We start from the raw sequence: 17,811 nt of genomic DNA, 5'->3' as shown, positions 1-17,811 counted from the left end.
GGTGGAGCTAGCCTGCCTCTCTCTCCCTCAAGATGGAGGCTGAAGGAGAGAGAGGCAGGCTAGCTCCACCAAAGACCTCCCTTCAGCCACCTTCTTGAGGGAGAGAGATTGTATTGTATTGCATTTTTGTTCTGTACACCACTATGATCGTTGCGGAATAGCGGTCTATAAATAAAATGTATTATTATTATTATTATTATTAAGAAAGTATGAGCTCTCTCAGGTTGTTTTCCCTGCACATCTAATCCATTACCATCCCTAAAGTGCTGCTTCAAGAAAGCCATAAATTCATAAGCATCTTGAGCTTGAGTTAAGTTAGCTTTGTCTTTCATCAAATGCATGTGAAGCTATAGCTGTCCTGAAGCAGTGCTTAGGCATAGCAATAAAATGGATTAGAGCAAACAACCTCACTTGAAACAGGAGTACCTACTGGTTAGTGAGTTAATAAAATAGTAGATGGTGTATTTATATATATATTTTCCCACACAACATGCATTTCTAAACCAAAACATTTTGGTATGTTTTTCTGAGCCATTAACTTCATAAACATTGAGAAAAATGTAAAATCTGAGTGTCTATGTTTTAAGACACACCTTAAATTGGGAGATAAAGATCAGGACCCCGAAGGATATCTAGTTTTGAACCCTCTTTATTTTCTGAAAAAATTAGATAGTCCCTTCTAACCTGCTGTTCCTGCACTTCCTATTGTGACATAATCAGTGTACAGACAGATTTGATATGAGAAATCTAATATTAGAAATAGTTGTTTCAGTCAGGTGAGGAAAAAAATCAGAAGACTATCTCCCAGCAGCTTTCTGAACAATTATAATCTAAACTATGAATTATACCAACAGAAAAATGATAGAAAATAAACACAAAGCAATATGTTATATACATAAATGTGAAAATCAAAAATAAATATATACATGCTCAATCGACACAATCATATTCATGGCCTTATATTTATATTTGAATTCCACACCAATACAAACACTTTAATATGTCCTCTTTATAGAAATATTTCTATCTTTGTTCTAGGCTTTAAAATAATACATCTAAAATAATTGTAATACAAAAATAAACAGATGTACTTATTTTATTTTAACAAGAAATCACATTTTTTTATTTTACAGTTCTTGCTCTGTTTTATAATATCTCAAAATAATCTTACCTATGATCAGTACAGGATGTTTATTCAGTAAAAGGAGACTTGTTAGGAAACTATGTCGTATTGTATCAATATTGGGAACAAATGTAGAAGTCTCTGTTTTCTTTTCTTGGTTTTCTGTCATTTTATTGTCAGAATCTGAAAGGTCTGAAGTCTCTACATTTAACATAAATAAAAATGTGATTGTTTCATAAATGTAGAGTGTTTTCCTCTAATATTATACATACATTACCTGACAGTTTAAATCAAGCATAGTGTGAAAGTAGATCAGACTCTACTGGTAGTTTGCTCATTTATTTGTAGCAAGTGGACAAAGGCTGGCAGGATTCCAGTTATTTAACAGTAACAATAAATATACATACTCTTAATTTTGGCTATTGCTTTATCTGATCGGTAATAAATCAGATGTAATATTTATTTAACAATAATATTTATTGTTATTGTAGATTCATGGTGTGCAGCAGATAAGTTTCTGGCCAGTGTTCCTTGAACCATAATATTGTTTCTGTTCCATGCTATTAATTAAATTAGTGGACCTTGAGGATGTAGCAAAAGCAATCACCACTACTGCCTGGCAAGCCTAAAGTTTCCCTTGGGTTTGTGAGGGAGGAGCTGTGCCAGCCTGGTTGGAGCCAGGAAATCAGGGAATACTGAGAAGGGGGCCCTGTGGGGAATAAATGATACAAAACTGAGGCTTATCTCTGATTGGCAGATATGGAAATGATGGTGTAGAGATAGGGAAAAGATTACAGAAAAATAGGGAAAAGATGGCAAAAGAGACAGGGCAATCAACCAGAGGAAAGAACTGGTTAGGGTTTTGTAATATTTAAATGTGTCCATGGAAGATCTACAAGAATTCATCCTCGACAACGAGAAAATTGAAATAGTCAAAGAGTTCCCACACCTTGGATCAAACATAGACGAGAACGGAGACTTCAGTCAAGAAATCAGAAAAAGACTAGGTTTGGGATCGGCAGTTATGGAAGAATGGGACAAGATCATAAAGTGAAAAGACATAACTCTGAACACTAAAGTGGGGATTGTCTAAGCAGTTTTATTCCCCATCACCATGTACAGATGTGAGAGCTGGTCAATAAATAAAGTAGATAGAAAAAAATCAACCCATTTGAGATGTGGTGCTAAAGTAGAGTGTTGAGAGAACCACGGATGGTCAAAAAGACAAACAAATGGGTCTTACAACAGATCAAGACTGAATTTTCCCTCGAAGCCAAGACTGAGGCTGTTGGACATCTTGTCTCCAGATTTCAAGTGGGTGGTGCAGGACAAACAGCCCAAAACAGTGGCTACAGCAGCAGAGATAATGCATTCATTGGTACTCATAAGCGGGAAGTGGGAAAGGAACCACTACTCTCAGACCCCAAAACAACTTCTGATGAGAGAAAAGCCTACAGAGACAGGCAGTCCCTTAATACCAAAGTGCTGGAGGGAAAAGCTTATGCTAGAATGGAAGAGGATTCCAAAGCTAACCCACTACCCATATCCATCCAAGACATCAAAAAGTGCTATAGTAGGGGGGTATGGCACACATACTGTATAGTATAACTGCCCAGCCACAATTTTAAAAATGTACTCCAGAGTGATAAGCAAGTAAACCTTGTGAGAAAGTATTGGTCTGAGGGGGCAAATGAACCATGAACCACTGAAGAAGACAGTGGTTATTTATTTACTACCTAGGCCAGTTACCAGGGAGATGGAAGCAACCGGCGAGGCAGCTAACATGTTACCGTCTAAAGAAACCAAATAGTGTATGATTGTGTTGTTAGATTCAGAAATCACTGGGGATTTTGGAAAAAAAATAGTAATAAATGCGCAAAAGGTATTGGATTTGAGGGATACTGGAGTCCAGCTATGTGTGATTCAACATCATCTCATAAGCCAAAGCAATATATCGGAATGATTACAAGTTATGCTCAAGGGCCTTAAAGGACCAGTATTCCCAGCACCCATAGCAAGGGTAAATATGAGTTATAAAGACTGGTGCGGATCCTGGGATTTAGTTCTTTTTCAGATGTTTGACTGGGAATGACTTGGAGAAACATGGTCTGGGTGACTACTTGAAACTAGGCTGAACAAGAACAACTTTTATGATCCAGTTTAGAAAGTGAGTTCATTACCCAAACATCTGCAACTTCTACCCCCCCCCCAGAGCTTGCAATGTTATTGGAGGAAACAAATCATTTGGACTTTTCAGTCTGCTTTGAAATGAGGGTACTGTACTGAAACAGGCTTGGTTTTTCTGATTGATGATTTGCTCCAGATGAAAGATGGGATTGCTATCCAGATTATCTTTTCGGATATCTCAGAGGCTTTTTGATAGTGTGAGACGGCTCTACAGGGCTAGCTCATAGCTTCCTAGGGGAGTGAATCCCTCCCAGCCTTGTTTTTTCCTCAACTCCTGAACCAATACACATACCAGGAGGCTCGAGGGGAGCAGCAGGAAAAAAAGCCTCTCTCTCACCGGGACAGAGAGTTGTTGGAGAACTGGAGAGCTGAACAGAACGCCCTAGTGTGCTTTTAACTTGTTCTAAACCATTTACATTGGTTTTAAACTGTTTTGCTTTGTCTTGTTGAGTTTTTTTAATATGTTTTTAGCCAGAGGAAATTATCTTTTTCCTGTTTTAAATAGCTTTAAATTGGTCACACTAATTTTCTTGCAATCAGTCCTGAGACTTTTCAATACAGGACAAGATAGAAATAATTTTTTAAAATAAAATAAATAGTAAAATATACAATGACATGAAAATACAAAAATAAAGTTTCCAAAGTTTGGAAGGGAAAAATCAAACAAATTATCAGTGTGGACCTAAAAGAAAATATATACAAGTCCATGTTTAGATGGTACCTTACCCCACATAGATTATCTAAAATGTTTAAAAATAATAGGAATCTCTGTTGGAAATGCAGTAAAGAGGTAGGAAGCTACCTACATATGTGGTGGAATTGCCCCATTGTAAGGAAATTTTGGAAAGATATACATATAGAGATGAGAAAAAATCTTTGGATACTGTTAAGTTCTATTTCTTAAATATGATGGAAGGCATAGAATATGAATTTTTTTTGGAAAAGATTATATTACTGGCACTAGTTGCAGCCAGGAAGACTCTCGCTCAGAATTGGAAAAAAGATTTCTGCCCAACAATTGAGGATTGGAGATGGAAGATGCTGGATATCTACGAGATGGAGAAATTGACACACCTGGTAAAACAGACCTTTGGAAGATTTCTATGAGGAGTGGAAGGTTTGGAAAACATATCTGAGTAATTTAAAGGAAGATAAGATGTACACTATTATAGAAGATGTATAGAGTATAGAGTAAAGCAGGAATGGCTTTTCAGGTGATAGACAGATATATGATGGTAATGTTGCTGTAAAGTTAGTTATTTCTCGGTGAAATAATAATAATAATAATAACAATAGCAAATATTTTTGATTACTTTAAAATTATAATTATAAATAGGGTTGTGATATTAATTGCAGGTAAATAAAAATTAGATAAGTGGAAACATTTAGAGTCTATTAGGCTAAGTAAAAACAGGGATAATGAATAGTCATTAATACGGAAGGCTATGAAGAATATTTTATTCAAGAAAATTTGAAAGAATCAACAGAAGTAATAGGACTATCTAGAGTTCAGTAGGGAAAATAGTAGATAATGTTAGAAATTAGTCAGTAGTCAAGGAAGTTGGGAAGGAGGGAGGAAAACACTGTATTACTAATATTTCTATTTTAGATTATATTTGGTATATGGAATTTTTTATTTATTTATTTAATAGTTTTTATTTGGTTTTACATAATTAACATGTTTATTTACACTTACTTATATCACCATTTTATACATATTATTCTTAACGGTTAAATATACAAATTAACCAAAAATAATATGCAATTCACGCATCACATTTTCTAAAGCCCATATACAATCCAGCGCAACAAATTTATAGATACTGATGAGGCCCCATAAATCATTGTCTATATTCCATCCAATAATTAATTACTGGGATCCATTCTATTTCTCTTTTTTCCTTTACTTTATTCTTAAGTAGTGCGGTCAAGATATCCATGTCTTTATATTCTATTACCTTTTTCAACCACTCCTCTATACTTGGGGTAAAATCCAATTTCCAGCTTTTTGCCAGTAAAATTCTCGCTGCAGTGACCAAATACAATATGATTCTCCATAACCGTCTTTCTGCTTCTTCCCCCAAAAATGATGTCATATTTAATAAATATAGTTCAGGAGATATCGGGAATTGTATCCCAAAAATTTCTTGGATACAATTATGAATTTTGGACCAAAATTTTTTAATTTTAGGGCATGACCACCACATGTGGTAGTAGGAGCCTTTTTCCTTGTGGCATTTCCAGCATCTGTTATCTTTTAATTTGTAATATTTAGCTATCTTACATGGTGTATAATACCATGTATTCACTGTTTTTATGTGATTTTCAATAAGATCTTGAGATGCTGTGAATTTACGAGATTTTCTCCATGCATTTTCCCAGTTCTCAAACAAAATTTCATGCCCCATCTCTTGTGCCCACTTGACCATATATGTGGTGACTGTTTCTTGTTCTAATGACCTTGTTAAAAATAATTTATACAGTCTTGATATTTTCCCTTTATCTTTTCCCCATATTATTTTGTCTAGTTCATTTTCCTCCTTCTCAAATCCAACACTTTTAGCATCTTTCTTAAATCTTGAAGTTATTTGTAAGTATTCAAGCCATGTTAAATTGTTTCCGTCATCTTTCATCTCTTGTTCTGATTTTAATTTTAGATTGCCATTTCTGTCTTTCACTGTTAGGTCCTTATATGTAGTCCAACTTTCTTTTCCTCCTTTCCCCCTACCAATCTGGAACGCTTCCTCTATAGAGACCCACTCTGGTATGCTTCTGTAAAACTTTTCTTTTATTGAACGCCAAGTCTTTAATAACGCTTTTCTTATACTATGCTTATATGTATCTTTTTCTTTTATTTCATTGCTATACCATAACTGGGCATGCCATCCCCTCTTCATGTTGTATGCTTCCAAGTTCAGTAGTTTTTTATCTTGTAACCTTATCCATTCTTCTATCCACAACATAGAACATGCCTTATAATATATTTTTAAATCCGGTAATGCACAACCCCCAGAATTTTTCTCCTTTTTCAAGATTTTAGTTTGTATCCTGGCTTTCCCCTTTTTCCAAATAAAGTTAAGTATACCTTTTCCCCACTTTTTAAACGTTCTTTCATTTATCTCGATTGGCAAATTTATAAATAAAAACATAAATTTTGACAAAACATTCATTTTAATTGCGGCAATTCTGCCCAATATTGAAAGGTTATGCTTGTTCCAGTTTTCAAGATCTTTCTCTACTTGTTGCCACATTATTTTATAATTATTTTTGAATAAATTTGCATTGTTTTCGGTTAGCCATATTCCCAAATATTTTATTTTTTTCTCTATCTTTATACCCGACTGGGTTATCAATTCTTCTTTTTCTTTTTCTTTTAAATTTTTTGTCAAAATAGATGTTTTGCTTTTATTAATTTTTATTCCAGAATAATTCCCGAACTCATTTAGTTCCTTTAATAAAAATTTTATATTTTTGTTAGGGTTCTCCAATATAATAACCATGTCGTCAGCGTAGGCTTTTAATTTATGCTCATCTCCTTTTATTCTTGTGCCTCTGATTTCTTTGTTATTTCTTATTGCACTGTTTAGCACTTCTAGAATCATAATAAATAATAGTGGGGATAAGGGGCACCCCTGTCTTGTACCTTTATCCACCAAGATATTTGCAGTTTTTTCCCCATTAACTATTATTCGTGACTTTTGTTGCTTGTATATCTGTTCAATATTTTTTATGAAGAAGAGCCCCATTTCCATTTTCTTCAATATTTCTATCATGAATTTCCATTTTACATTGTCAAACGCCTTTTCGGCGTCGAGGAAAATCAATGCCAATTTTTTATCTTTGAATGAATTATAATACTCCAAAATATTTAAGATATTCCTTATATTATTTCTGATTTGTCTCCTTGGTAGGAAACCATTCTGGTCTTTATGAATAGTTTCTATCAATATTTTTTTCAATCTATTGCTCAGAATCCATGTGTAAATCTTGTAATCGATGTTTAATAATGCGATGGGCCTGTAGTTTTTTATCTCTCTTTTGTCCTTCCCCTCTTTTGGTATTACAATCACATCTGCGTTCTCCCATGAGATGGGTTTACCTTCTTCCACTATATTATTGAATGTTTTACATAATATTTCACACAGTTCATATTTGAACATTTTGTAGAACACGGCTGAAAACCCATCTGGCCCAGGAGTTTTTCCGTTTTTTTGTGCATCAATTGCCGTTAACACTTCTTCTATGGAAAAGGGTTTATTTAATTCCTTTTGTTGCTCCTCCGTCATTTTGGTTATTTCCTTATTCTCTAAATATTTATCCATTTTTATCTGGAAGTTATCGTTTTCCCCTTCCGCCTCCTCCTTAAATATCTTCCCAAAATATTCATGGAATGCTTTCTTTATATCTTTTTGTTTTGTTATTATTTTCCCTTTATGATTAATCTCCACGATCAGGTTTAGAGTTCAGTAGGGAAAATAGTAGATAATGTTAGAAATTAGTCAGTAGTCAAGGAAGTTGGGAAGGAGGGAGGAAAACACTGTATTACTTATATTTCTATTTTAGATTATATTTGGTATATGGAATTTTTTTTTATCTTTATTGTATGTTTTTAATGTTTAATAAAATTTTAAAAAAAGAAAATACAAAAATAAAGATTCAGAGTACCAGCAACTCTTACCTTTCTGAATAAGTAGCTGTGTACTAGGAACTAAATTTCCCCATGGCTCAAATTCTCCTGTTTGCAAATCCACAAAATAATCAAAAACAGTTTTGTCTCCAGATGGAATCTGGATATCTGAAAGCCAGAAAAGAGAAAAAATGTGCTTATGTATAATACAGTATATATAACTCATTTATTGCTTAGTCCAAAGACCATGGCAAAAAAAATCCAAGCTTTCATACAACTGCAAAATGATAATAATAATAAAAATAATAATAAAATTTTATTTTTATACCGCCCTTCCAAAGATCAGGGCGGTTCACAGCATAAAATCAATAAAACACAGCATTTACAACAAAGTTAAAAACAAATACACAGAAACAGAATAAAACCCCCGTTAGCCAGTCCTCTTTGCCACAGAAGAGGAGGGAGGCCCACTGGACTTTAGTCGGGGAATGCAAGCTGAAATAGAAAGGTTTTCAAATCCTTTCTAAATTGGGCCAGGGAGGTGGCCGAGCGGAGCTCTGTGGGCAGCGTATTCCAAAGGGCCGGGGCAGCGATGGAAAATGTCTTCCTCGCAGTGGAGGTCAACCTAGCCTCTGGCACCCTAAGTAGTTGCTGCCCAGATGTTCTGAGGGTGCGGGACGGAATGTACGGGGAGAGGCGGTCCTTCAGTTATCCTGGGCCCAAGCCATAATTAAAACTAACTAAGTAAAATAATGCTTAACCTTAAAATAAATAACTTATGTTATAAACAGACCACATTGTAGTGACAAAGAAAGAGTAATAATTAACATTTGGTGTTATAACAATAGCATTTTATGCAATCATATCATCAAGTTTTTATGACAGTTAACTAAGAGGTCAATAAGACTGGCAGCTTGGAGTGGCCTCTGGCCACTCCTGCCTAGATTGCTACCCATTCAGTGCGGGACTGCAGCAACCAGAAGGTCCTGAGGCTGACCACCAACACAGTCTGCAATGGACTGTAGGCAAAGAGAACTTCTTATGCACTACTTTTGGGTTCCTTCCCCATTTCATCATTGTGTCCATTTGTTCAAAATATAAGCATGTAAGGGCTTTACATGATTCCATTGGCAAGGATAATGTCAGATATTATCCACAATTCACACTGGCTTCTCAGGCTTTTGGCTAAGATCAAGTGTAGTTCTAAAATGATAAAACAATGAGGCAAACATATTTGCTTTAAAGCTAATAGCTAATATATTTTTGCCTCACAATTCCTACAAAATCAAATGTTAAATTCGGAAAAAAAACTTAATAAGCTTCAAATGATGTGCATCACATTTCAAAATAATCCTGTTTTTTAAAAAAAAAAATAGTAATCCTATTTTTACAAACCATCACTTGTGAAACTAAATAGGTTTCATTCTCATTTGTGGGTTGAGTTTTGATCAAACATATTGACAATGGCTGATCTTTGTAACTACTTACTGCTTATTTCACTGTTCTCTAACTGGGCTGGACACACTGCTCTCTATTCACTTTTTCCATGCTAACTATACAATCCAGTGTTTGAAGTGTAAATGAACAAACATACAATTTGGAGAAGGTGAGTGGGGGTGGAAAGCTAATAGAGATTCAGACCAGTAACCAAATCTAACTGAATAGATATCAGGCTTCCAACCATTTGGATTGCACTGCAAATCCCTTCATATCAAAGTCAATTAGTTTATGAAGCATGTAGTCCAGTGCATTTGGAGTTTGCTAGATTGGGGAATGCAACTTAAAAACCAGAATACATAATAACACTTTGAGGGAGCCATTAACAAAATGTGAAATAGGAGCCAACAATGGCAATTAAACATGTTATTAGCTTTACATTTCATAATTTCTTTAAAAATTACTGATTTAAAGAATTCATTAATAAATAAAATTTTCATCTTCTCAGCTTTGACAAAAACAAATTAACCATCTCCTGAGTGTAAACAAATTTTGTAAGGCCCAAGCCCTGGTGCTGAGTTGTTATAACAGTACTGAAATTTATCTAGATTTGACAGCAAATCAACATCTAGTTAAGGACCTGGACAAATTAGTTAATTTTTCCATAGTAAATCATTTTAGAAGCAGAAGGAAAAATTGTCATGGGGGAGGGGGTGCAGACTGTACCACATGGCACGCTAAAGAGAGTGACACCACTGTTTCCCAAACATCTGCCATTTGACAGAAATGGGCTGTGGCATTCACCTCTATCCCTTTAAAATGCTGAAGAGATGGAATGGGTAGGATGAGGCTCAGTAGGAAGAGAAAGGATAGGCCCCAGGTTTAAAAAAAAAATTAAAAAATTTTTTTTAAAAAACCCCCCCAGTAAATTTGAATATATACATATATGATTAATTTGTTATCAAATTTTCACCTTAACCACATGAAACTATGCACATGTAAATAATTTAGTCTGTGCATATGGTCTTGTGATTTAAAAGTAAATTTTTAATTTTTCTACAACTACAGTGCACCCAAGTTTTATGCGAGTGTGGCATATGCAGCTTTCAGCATATGCTGAAAGCCGCGTCAGAGAAGCCCCTTGCGTGCCCTAGAAGAAGTAGCGGGGCACGTGCTCATGGCACACACGCGTCGCTGCACCCCTCAGGCACAAGCCCCATTCTAATGGGGCTCCAGCACACGTGGGTTTCCCCTTACACAGAGGGATCCAGAACGGAATGCCTTTACACTCAATGACATACGGGAATTACAATTTACAAGTAACATCAGTACAAAAAACATTACAAAGGATTCTATATGGTGTGGTATGGGAGGAGGTCAATGGGTGTGTGTCTGTGACACCAGGTAATGCTAACCCTAGGGACATCACTGCACAGCTTGTTAAAGACATTTTGCAGAAGTGCTATGAAATTGTAACAAACCAACCATAATGATCACATACAAACACATATACACAAATCAGGAACTACCCTATCCCAAAGACTGAATGCACAAAACTATTATTATAGTGAGTCAGACTATTGCTAATGACCCATACCTTTTTATCTGCCTCAAACAAGATTTCATTGTATATATATATATAATACCAAGTTCCTCCAAATATACAGGACACATCAAAAAAAGAAGTTCCAAAAAAAAAAAAAAAAATGCCCAATGGGCAGTGTTCATTGGAGTTCTAATCAAAAAATCTGAAAGGACCCAACCATGGGATGGTTTCTGTGTGTCATGGCAACTGTTTAGATATTGAAGATTATTGTCTACTACAGATTGTTCAGTTTCCTAAAATATGTACAATTACATTATATCTGTCTGGTCCTTCCCAGTTCTACTATTCTGTTATTCTCTATAGCTTTGAAGATTTCTGCTGTATTAATTAACATGATTCTGTACAATGAGCTCACTGAGAAAAGAGCAAAAGTGCAGCACTTACTAGCAGGAGGTTTTGTTTCAAATATATTATGAACAAGGTAATTGAAGTCTCGGGTCACATTTGCAAGGTCATCATGACTGGTGTTTATACCAATTAGGGTCTCACCCTCATGCTCTTCCTCTCTTCTTAAAATTCCTCCTACAGCCCAGGTAAATGCAAATATGAATAGTTTTCCTAACAATACCAGCAGTTTATTAGGTTGCTTCTCCCAAAACCATCTTGCACTTTCTCTGAAATTAATGAAAAAAGAAATGGATTTAGTATTGTCAGTAGATTGGTTTTTGGTTTAGTCTTGTAATTGTTAGCATTCTTTATCCACAGATTCAACCTCCACAGCTTGAATTTTTTTAAAAAAATTATAAATTTCAAATATCAAACCTTGATTTTGCCATTTTATATAAGGAATACCATTTTACTATGCCATTATATTTAAAATGACTTGAGCATGCACATGTTTTGGTATTCATGGGGGTCCTGGAACCAAATCCCAGTGGATACCAAGGGCCCACTGTACTAGCAGAAGCCAACAAGAAACTGGAACAATTACTGAAGAACATCAAGGAGGAAAGCACCAAGGTAAGCTCAATGCTGAATATTAAGAAAACAAACATAATTATAATGGAAGAGTTACAGGATGAATTATATTCATCCTAGACAACAAAAAAGTCAAAATAAGAATTCCCATACCTTGGATAAAATATAGATGAGGATGGAGATTGCAGTCAAGAAGGAGACTAGGAATGGGAAGGGCAGCTATGAAAGAATTGAACAAGATCCTAAAGTTCAAAGATATAACTTGGAACACTAAAGTGAGGATAATCCAAGCCATTGCATTCCCCATCACCATGTACAGATGCAAGAGTTGGACAGTAAAGAAGGCTGATAGAAGGAAAATCAACTCATTTGAGATGTGGTGCTGGAGAAGAGTTCCGAAGATACTATGGATGACCAAGAAGACAAACAAATAGGTCCTAGAACAGATCAAGCTTGAACCCCCTCTGCAAACCAGGTTGCCCAAGGGGCTCAACAGATGGCCCCTAAGGGGTGGCTCTGTGCCACCTCTAGAAGAACCGGTTCGGGGTCATGACAACTGCACGCCATGAACCCAATCAGCCTTTCTGTGGAGCAAAAAGAAGCTGCAAAAAGTGGCTCCTTTTTGCATCATGAAAAGGGTGCCCTAGCCATGGTGGTGGCAGCATTTCTCCGCTTTTCTGGCATAGTGCGTGTAAATGCTGCACTGAAGATGCAGCATGCCACTGCCCCCCATGTGGTTGCTTGGGCGGCATCACACCGGCGTGGAGGTAGAGTTGGGGTGGCCAGTGTGCAGTCACCATGCACTCTGCCCCCATGCCAGCTCTATATGCTGGTCTGGACAACCTCTAAATTGAGACTGTCATACTTTGGCTGTATCATGAGAAAGCATAAATCATTAGAAAATTCAATGATGCTGGGAAAAGTAGAATGCAGTGGAAAGAGAGGAAGACCACACACCAAATGGTTAGTCTTGATCAGCGGGGCCACAGGGCTGAGCCTACAGGACCTAAGCAGGGCAGTCGAGGACAAAGAATCCGGGAAATATCTCATCTACAAGGTTGCCATGAATCAAAGTTGACTCAAGGGCAGTTAACAACAAAGTGTTGTCATAAGTTGGAAATTTGTGAATAGAATTGTGTAGCAGGCCTAAATATCCTAAAAGCACCAGTTTTCACCTGATCTTGGAAGTTAAGCAGGGTCCACCCCGGTTAGTACTTGGATGGGAGACTGTCAATTAATACCAGGTATTATAGGCTGTATTTCAGAGGAAGGAACTGGCAAAACCACCTCTGAGTATTCCTTGTCTAAGAAACCCTATGATATTAATGAGAGTGCCCTACACCGACACACACACACCCCTCTTCAATTAATTATTCACTTCACCCAACAGCCTTGTGCACTCCTGGGAAATATCCTGGGGGAAATAGTTTGTATATACACACTAAAACATAAGAATGAATATTTTGATGACAATTGTTCACAATATATAAGGTAAGAGACTGGATATTTACTATGTAAGTCCAAAATAGACTACAGAAAAGTAGACATCCAGAAATGGGGTAACTCACATTGCTGCCCAGGTAGGGTCTACAACTCTGTTTCAATCTAATGAATCCTTACATCCTCCCCAAGTTTTTTTCCACAGCCAAGCATACAGAAGGTTAGTCTTGGCCAGGAAAGGGAAAAAAGAACAACCTACTGATAAAACAGAAGTGCATATGGAAATCAGAGACAAAACACTAGAACAGTTTTCAGCCATCATTCTCACAAAGGGAAGTTTAGATGTTTTAGAATTAACTAGAATGGTTCATCATGGTAAGGAACCAACATCCAGAAGCAAGAAGGACAGTTAGTACAAAAGAGATAATACATTCAGTTACTTGTCAATAAGCTAAACAACCCAATTCAAGTATACAGTGCGCCATGGCATACACATCTGAGCTTATGCATATGAATCACTTTGTAATCTTTTTGGTTGTTTATTCTTGCTCACAAGCACTAGGCACTTGCATAATTAAGTAAAAAGTTTTCTTCAATCCCCATTTTTTCCTCTTTTGGGATTCTCCTCCTCTCCTTCTTACTGCCCCGCCCCATTCTTCTTTTCATCTACCCCTTCTTTATTGGATCCCTTAATTTGAGGGATTTAATAAGCTTCAAGCTTTGAAGTCAAAAAATGCAGCTAGCTAAAATTAGAGGTACATTCTTTTGAATTAAATGAGAAAAACATGTAATCTACTACTCATATGTGCAGATCAGCTTCTTATTAGGGAGAAGGGAAACACAGAGGATTCAGTAGTTCAGTTGAGCAGGGAAATGTTCTGCATATACCTAGAGGCACTCAAAACATTTCTGAATAAGAATTCTCCACATCTCTGTAGCTAGCTTTTTTGTTACTGTATTTGTAATAGATCACCATAATGAACTGAAATTAAGACATAACTCCTTACTAACCTTGAACATTTAACAAAGGCAAGTGAACACTGTACAAGATGACAAGGATGCAGAAAAAGAGAAGATAGGTGCAAATCAGTAATAAAATTTAACTGAGCAGGTTATAAGATGAGATCCCATACTTTCGCAACTTCATCGTTTCCAGACATAGAGAATTTCATAGGGTTTTCTTAGACAAGGAAAACTCAGAAGTGCTTTTGCCAGTTCCTTCCTCTTCCTATAGCACCTGGTATTCATTGGTAGTCTGTCATCCAAGTACTAACCAGGGCTGATCCTGCTTTGTTTCAAAGAGTAGATGGGATCTGGTGTCTTTAGGATATTTAGGCCCTTGCTGACCTAACTACTGGATAAAATTAGTCTTTGCAACCTTGGGGGCCCAGCTAAGCAAAATGGAAAATTTCAGGAAACCTGGTTAGACAAGGTAAACAACTTTCACTCTTTTTACCATGCCTTTGTCACAATTATGTGCATAATTGTACTCAGTATCAGTGAGATGAAAGTACAAAATACTTAGATGCAAAGGATTAGGGTCTGTCCCAACCCAGATGGGCTATATGCCATCTACATTTCTTTCATGGTTTTGAAAGTATATCGTATGAGGCTTAGCAGAAAAAATTCCTTGGCCAACAAGGAAATAAATTGAAAAAGTAGCCAGCCAGAGAAGAATATTTTCATAAAAAAACTCACACAAATTTAAGGAAAATTATTTCTGCTTGTACAGTACATGACAGAGAACTCACATTCTGATTGTCCGGCACAAGTCAGGCTTCATTGTTGTTGTTATTGTTGCTACTGCCCAGAAAACTGAACATGGGCATACTGGCCAAATATTCTATCACATACAGCAACGTAGTTTTCTAGACCTTTAATCTGCTTAGAGATATTGTGACATGCCTCTTAGAAGTTAATTAATTAATGGGACATTAAATGCATAGAACCCATGGTTTACTTACTTTTTCTTCATTATGGATGGGACTATTCCACTTAATGAAGTTGCTTTATTTGAAAATGGAGGAGCATTGTCCTGGATCACTGTTGAGAAACTCACTGTACTTTGTGTTGTTTTACTACCTTTAATACAATACACCAGATAATAGTTTTGGTCCATTTGAAAATAAGAAAATATTATAGTTCAAATAATTACAGATTCCTAATTATATTTACACTTTAATCATAATTAATATAACTAATGTAAACAAACTTTTCTACTTTGGAAACATTTAAGATCTTGCATTTGTTCAGAAATTAATGGTTCAATTCTGTAATATCTATCCATCGGTAGGCCTGAAATAGATGGGACAGCTTCTGTCTGCTTTGGGAGTGTGGTGTTTAGATGATGCACACCCCCAAAGTGACTGGAATCCATGCCGAGGCCATGCCAAAATGGCAAGAGAAAACCCTTTTAGGATTGGATTTAATCCGCTCCTGCCAGCTGCTGGCTTGGGACAGGGGTGGCGGCCTGGTTCAGGATCAGGCTGTATGGTTGTTGTAGTCCCAGCCTTACTGGGGCTGGAGCAGCTGGAGGCCACTCCTTCTGGGCCATCTGCTTCGGCACTAAGTCTCATTGAATTCAAGGTGACTTTTTGGGGGGGGGGGGGAACGAACATAAGATTGCAGATTCAGTGACAAATGTGAGATACATATACAGAACATGGACTATTTCATTATTGTTACTATTAACATATTAGTAAAGTGCAGACGTTAGTCCTTCTAAATAATTAGATGAAAACTCAAAAGGTACTTGCCTATTCTCTGTCCCACTACTTCTCCTGATTCCTGCCTGGGTTTAATAAATTAAGAAATTCAAGGCTTGCTGCAACATACAGATGGCAAGTATAAACAGGTTGCTTATCTGTCACTCTTGTTCTTAAAATGGTCATTGGTTCATCACACGGAAGGGCCTTTCATATGCCCAGAGACTTATCTAGAATGTTTTAGAGATAAATAGCTTTTGTGGGAACCTTGCTCACTCCTCCATACCACATTTGCTGTTGTGCAACAATGCTACTGTCTCCTCAGTTTCATGATCTGTAACCAGTCGTCAAAGTAAGGGACTATCTTGAACTCTTGAGTTCGGAGAAAGGATATTAATGTCAACATGCACTTTGTGAACATGTGAGATGCTATGAAAAAATCTTGTAATAGAACAGTTGATGACTCATTGAAAACCATGAAAATTTGCTATATTTTAGATGGATTGTGATGCAAAAATATGCACCCTTCATATTTTGTGGCAGCACACCAATAATTGTGATACAGAAGAGGTAGGATTTTTGTGTGTGTGATGTAACAGTTTAACCCTCTAATATCTAGTATATCGCCAATGCCACTCTCCCTTTTTGGGACTGTAAAATATTGGGAGAAATATTTTGCATAATGGTGAGGAATACATTCCATTGTATCTTTCTCTAATAAAGTCACAATTTCTTCTCCCAGAGCCAAACTAGTAGTGTTTGGAGAATTCCTGTGGGATGTAAGGTGCTGAATTCAATAGCATAGTTTTGCTGAGCAATGGCTAAAATCCAGACACTGTAATTTTCTGAGTTATGTCAATATGGAAGTATAATTTGGAGACTCTTGATGTGCAGTATGTTGAGATTTGCCATGCTAGTACCAAATACATTCTTCATGAAGTGCAGCCCATCTGGAGCCAGTAGTCTTCTGTCTAAGATGATAGTCCTAAAATCCAAACCTCTCGATTATACACTAGCTATGTTGCCAGTCATTCACTATTAGTATCTTCTTGTCCCTGTGTAGACCTCTATTCTTCACGGACAGAACTGGCAAGAATATCACCTGTGCCTCCAAAATCCTTCAGTTTCCTGCCCAAGCTTCAAAGCCCACCTGAATAAGGAGGAAGGGATAATGATCTCTGTTCTTGATGGGATTTGGGCATATCATTAGCGACATCCCAGATAGGTGCACCAGGAAAACAGCACACTTCTTGACTCATCAGGCAGGCATACAGTTGCCTTTATACCCCTGAACAATGAGTCCCCAATCACCAGCACCTTTCTTTTCTTCTTTTGCAAATGTTGGTTCCACTGACTCCTTCCTCAGCATGCAATGTTCCTTGTTGCTGGTTTCCTGTTCAAGCATCTTCACTGCTGCTACTCTATTTAAGATGTTGGAAATGATTTCTTAGTTGGAGCAGGTCTGAATCCCTTTTGTATGTCTGCTTCTGATGGTGAGTGTCTTTCAACATGTTTCCTCACTGTTATATGCCTCCTCATTTTCATGGGCACTTTCTACTGCAAGTTCTGTAGCATCAATTTGCCTTCTGTTCTATCTTGGAAGTCTTCTGATTCTTTGGCTGGTTACAAACCGGCATTTTAGTGCGTGATGAGCACGCACTAGGGTTACAAAAGGCCTAACCCTAGTGCGTGCTCATCACGCACTAAATGGCGGCAGCCCTTCCATACGGCCGCCGCCGTGAGGACGTCACGGCTGCGCCGCCTCTAA

At 36.9% G+C, this 17,811-nt stretch overlaps 1 protein-coding gene across 1 annotated transcript in view; it reads right to left on the bottom strand.

Moving 5' to 3' along the window:
• Positions 1 to 17,811, bottom strand: part of DNAH14 (dynein axonemal heavy chain 14) — a 390,714-nt gene that overhangs the window by 129,303 nt on the left and 243,600 nt on the right. Inside the window, 4 exon segments of the mRNA XM_042445585.1 lie at positions 1,172 to 1,324; positions 7,989 to 8,105; positions 11,365 to 11,594; positions 15,303 to 15,420. Of these exon segments, the coding sequence (XP_042301519.1) occupies positions 1,172 to 1,324; positions 7,989 to 8,105; positions 11,365 to 11,594; positions 15,303 to 15,420 (618 nt within the window).

Source organism: Sceloporus undulatus, chromosome 1 (genome assembly GCF_019175285.1).
Source record: "Sceloporus undulatus isolate JIND9_A2432 ecotype Alabama chromosome 1, SceUnd_v1.1, whole genome shotgun sequence".
NCBI classification, from domain to species: Eukaryota; Metazoa; Chordata; class Lepidosauria; order Squamata; family Phrynosomatidae; genus Sceloporus; species Sceloporus undulatus.
The sequence above is the reverse complement of the archived record's forward strand: the minus strand, read 5'-3'. Positions and strand labels throughout refer to the sequence as shown.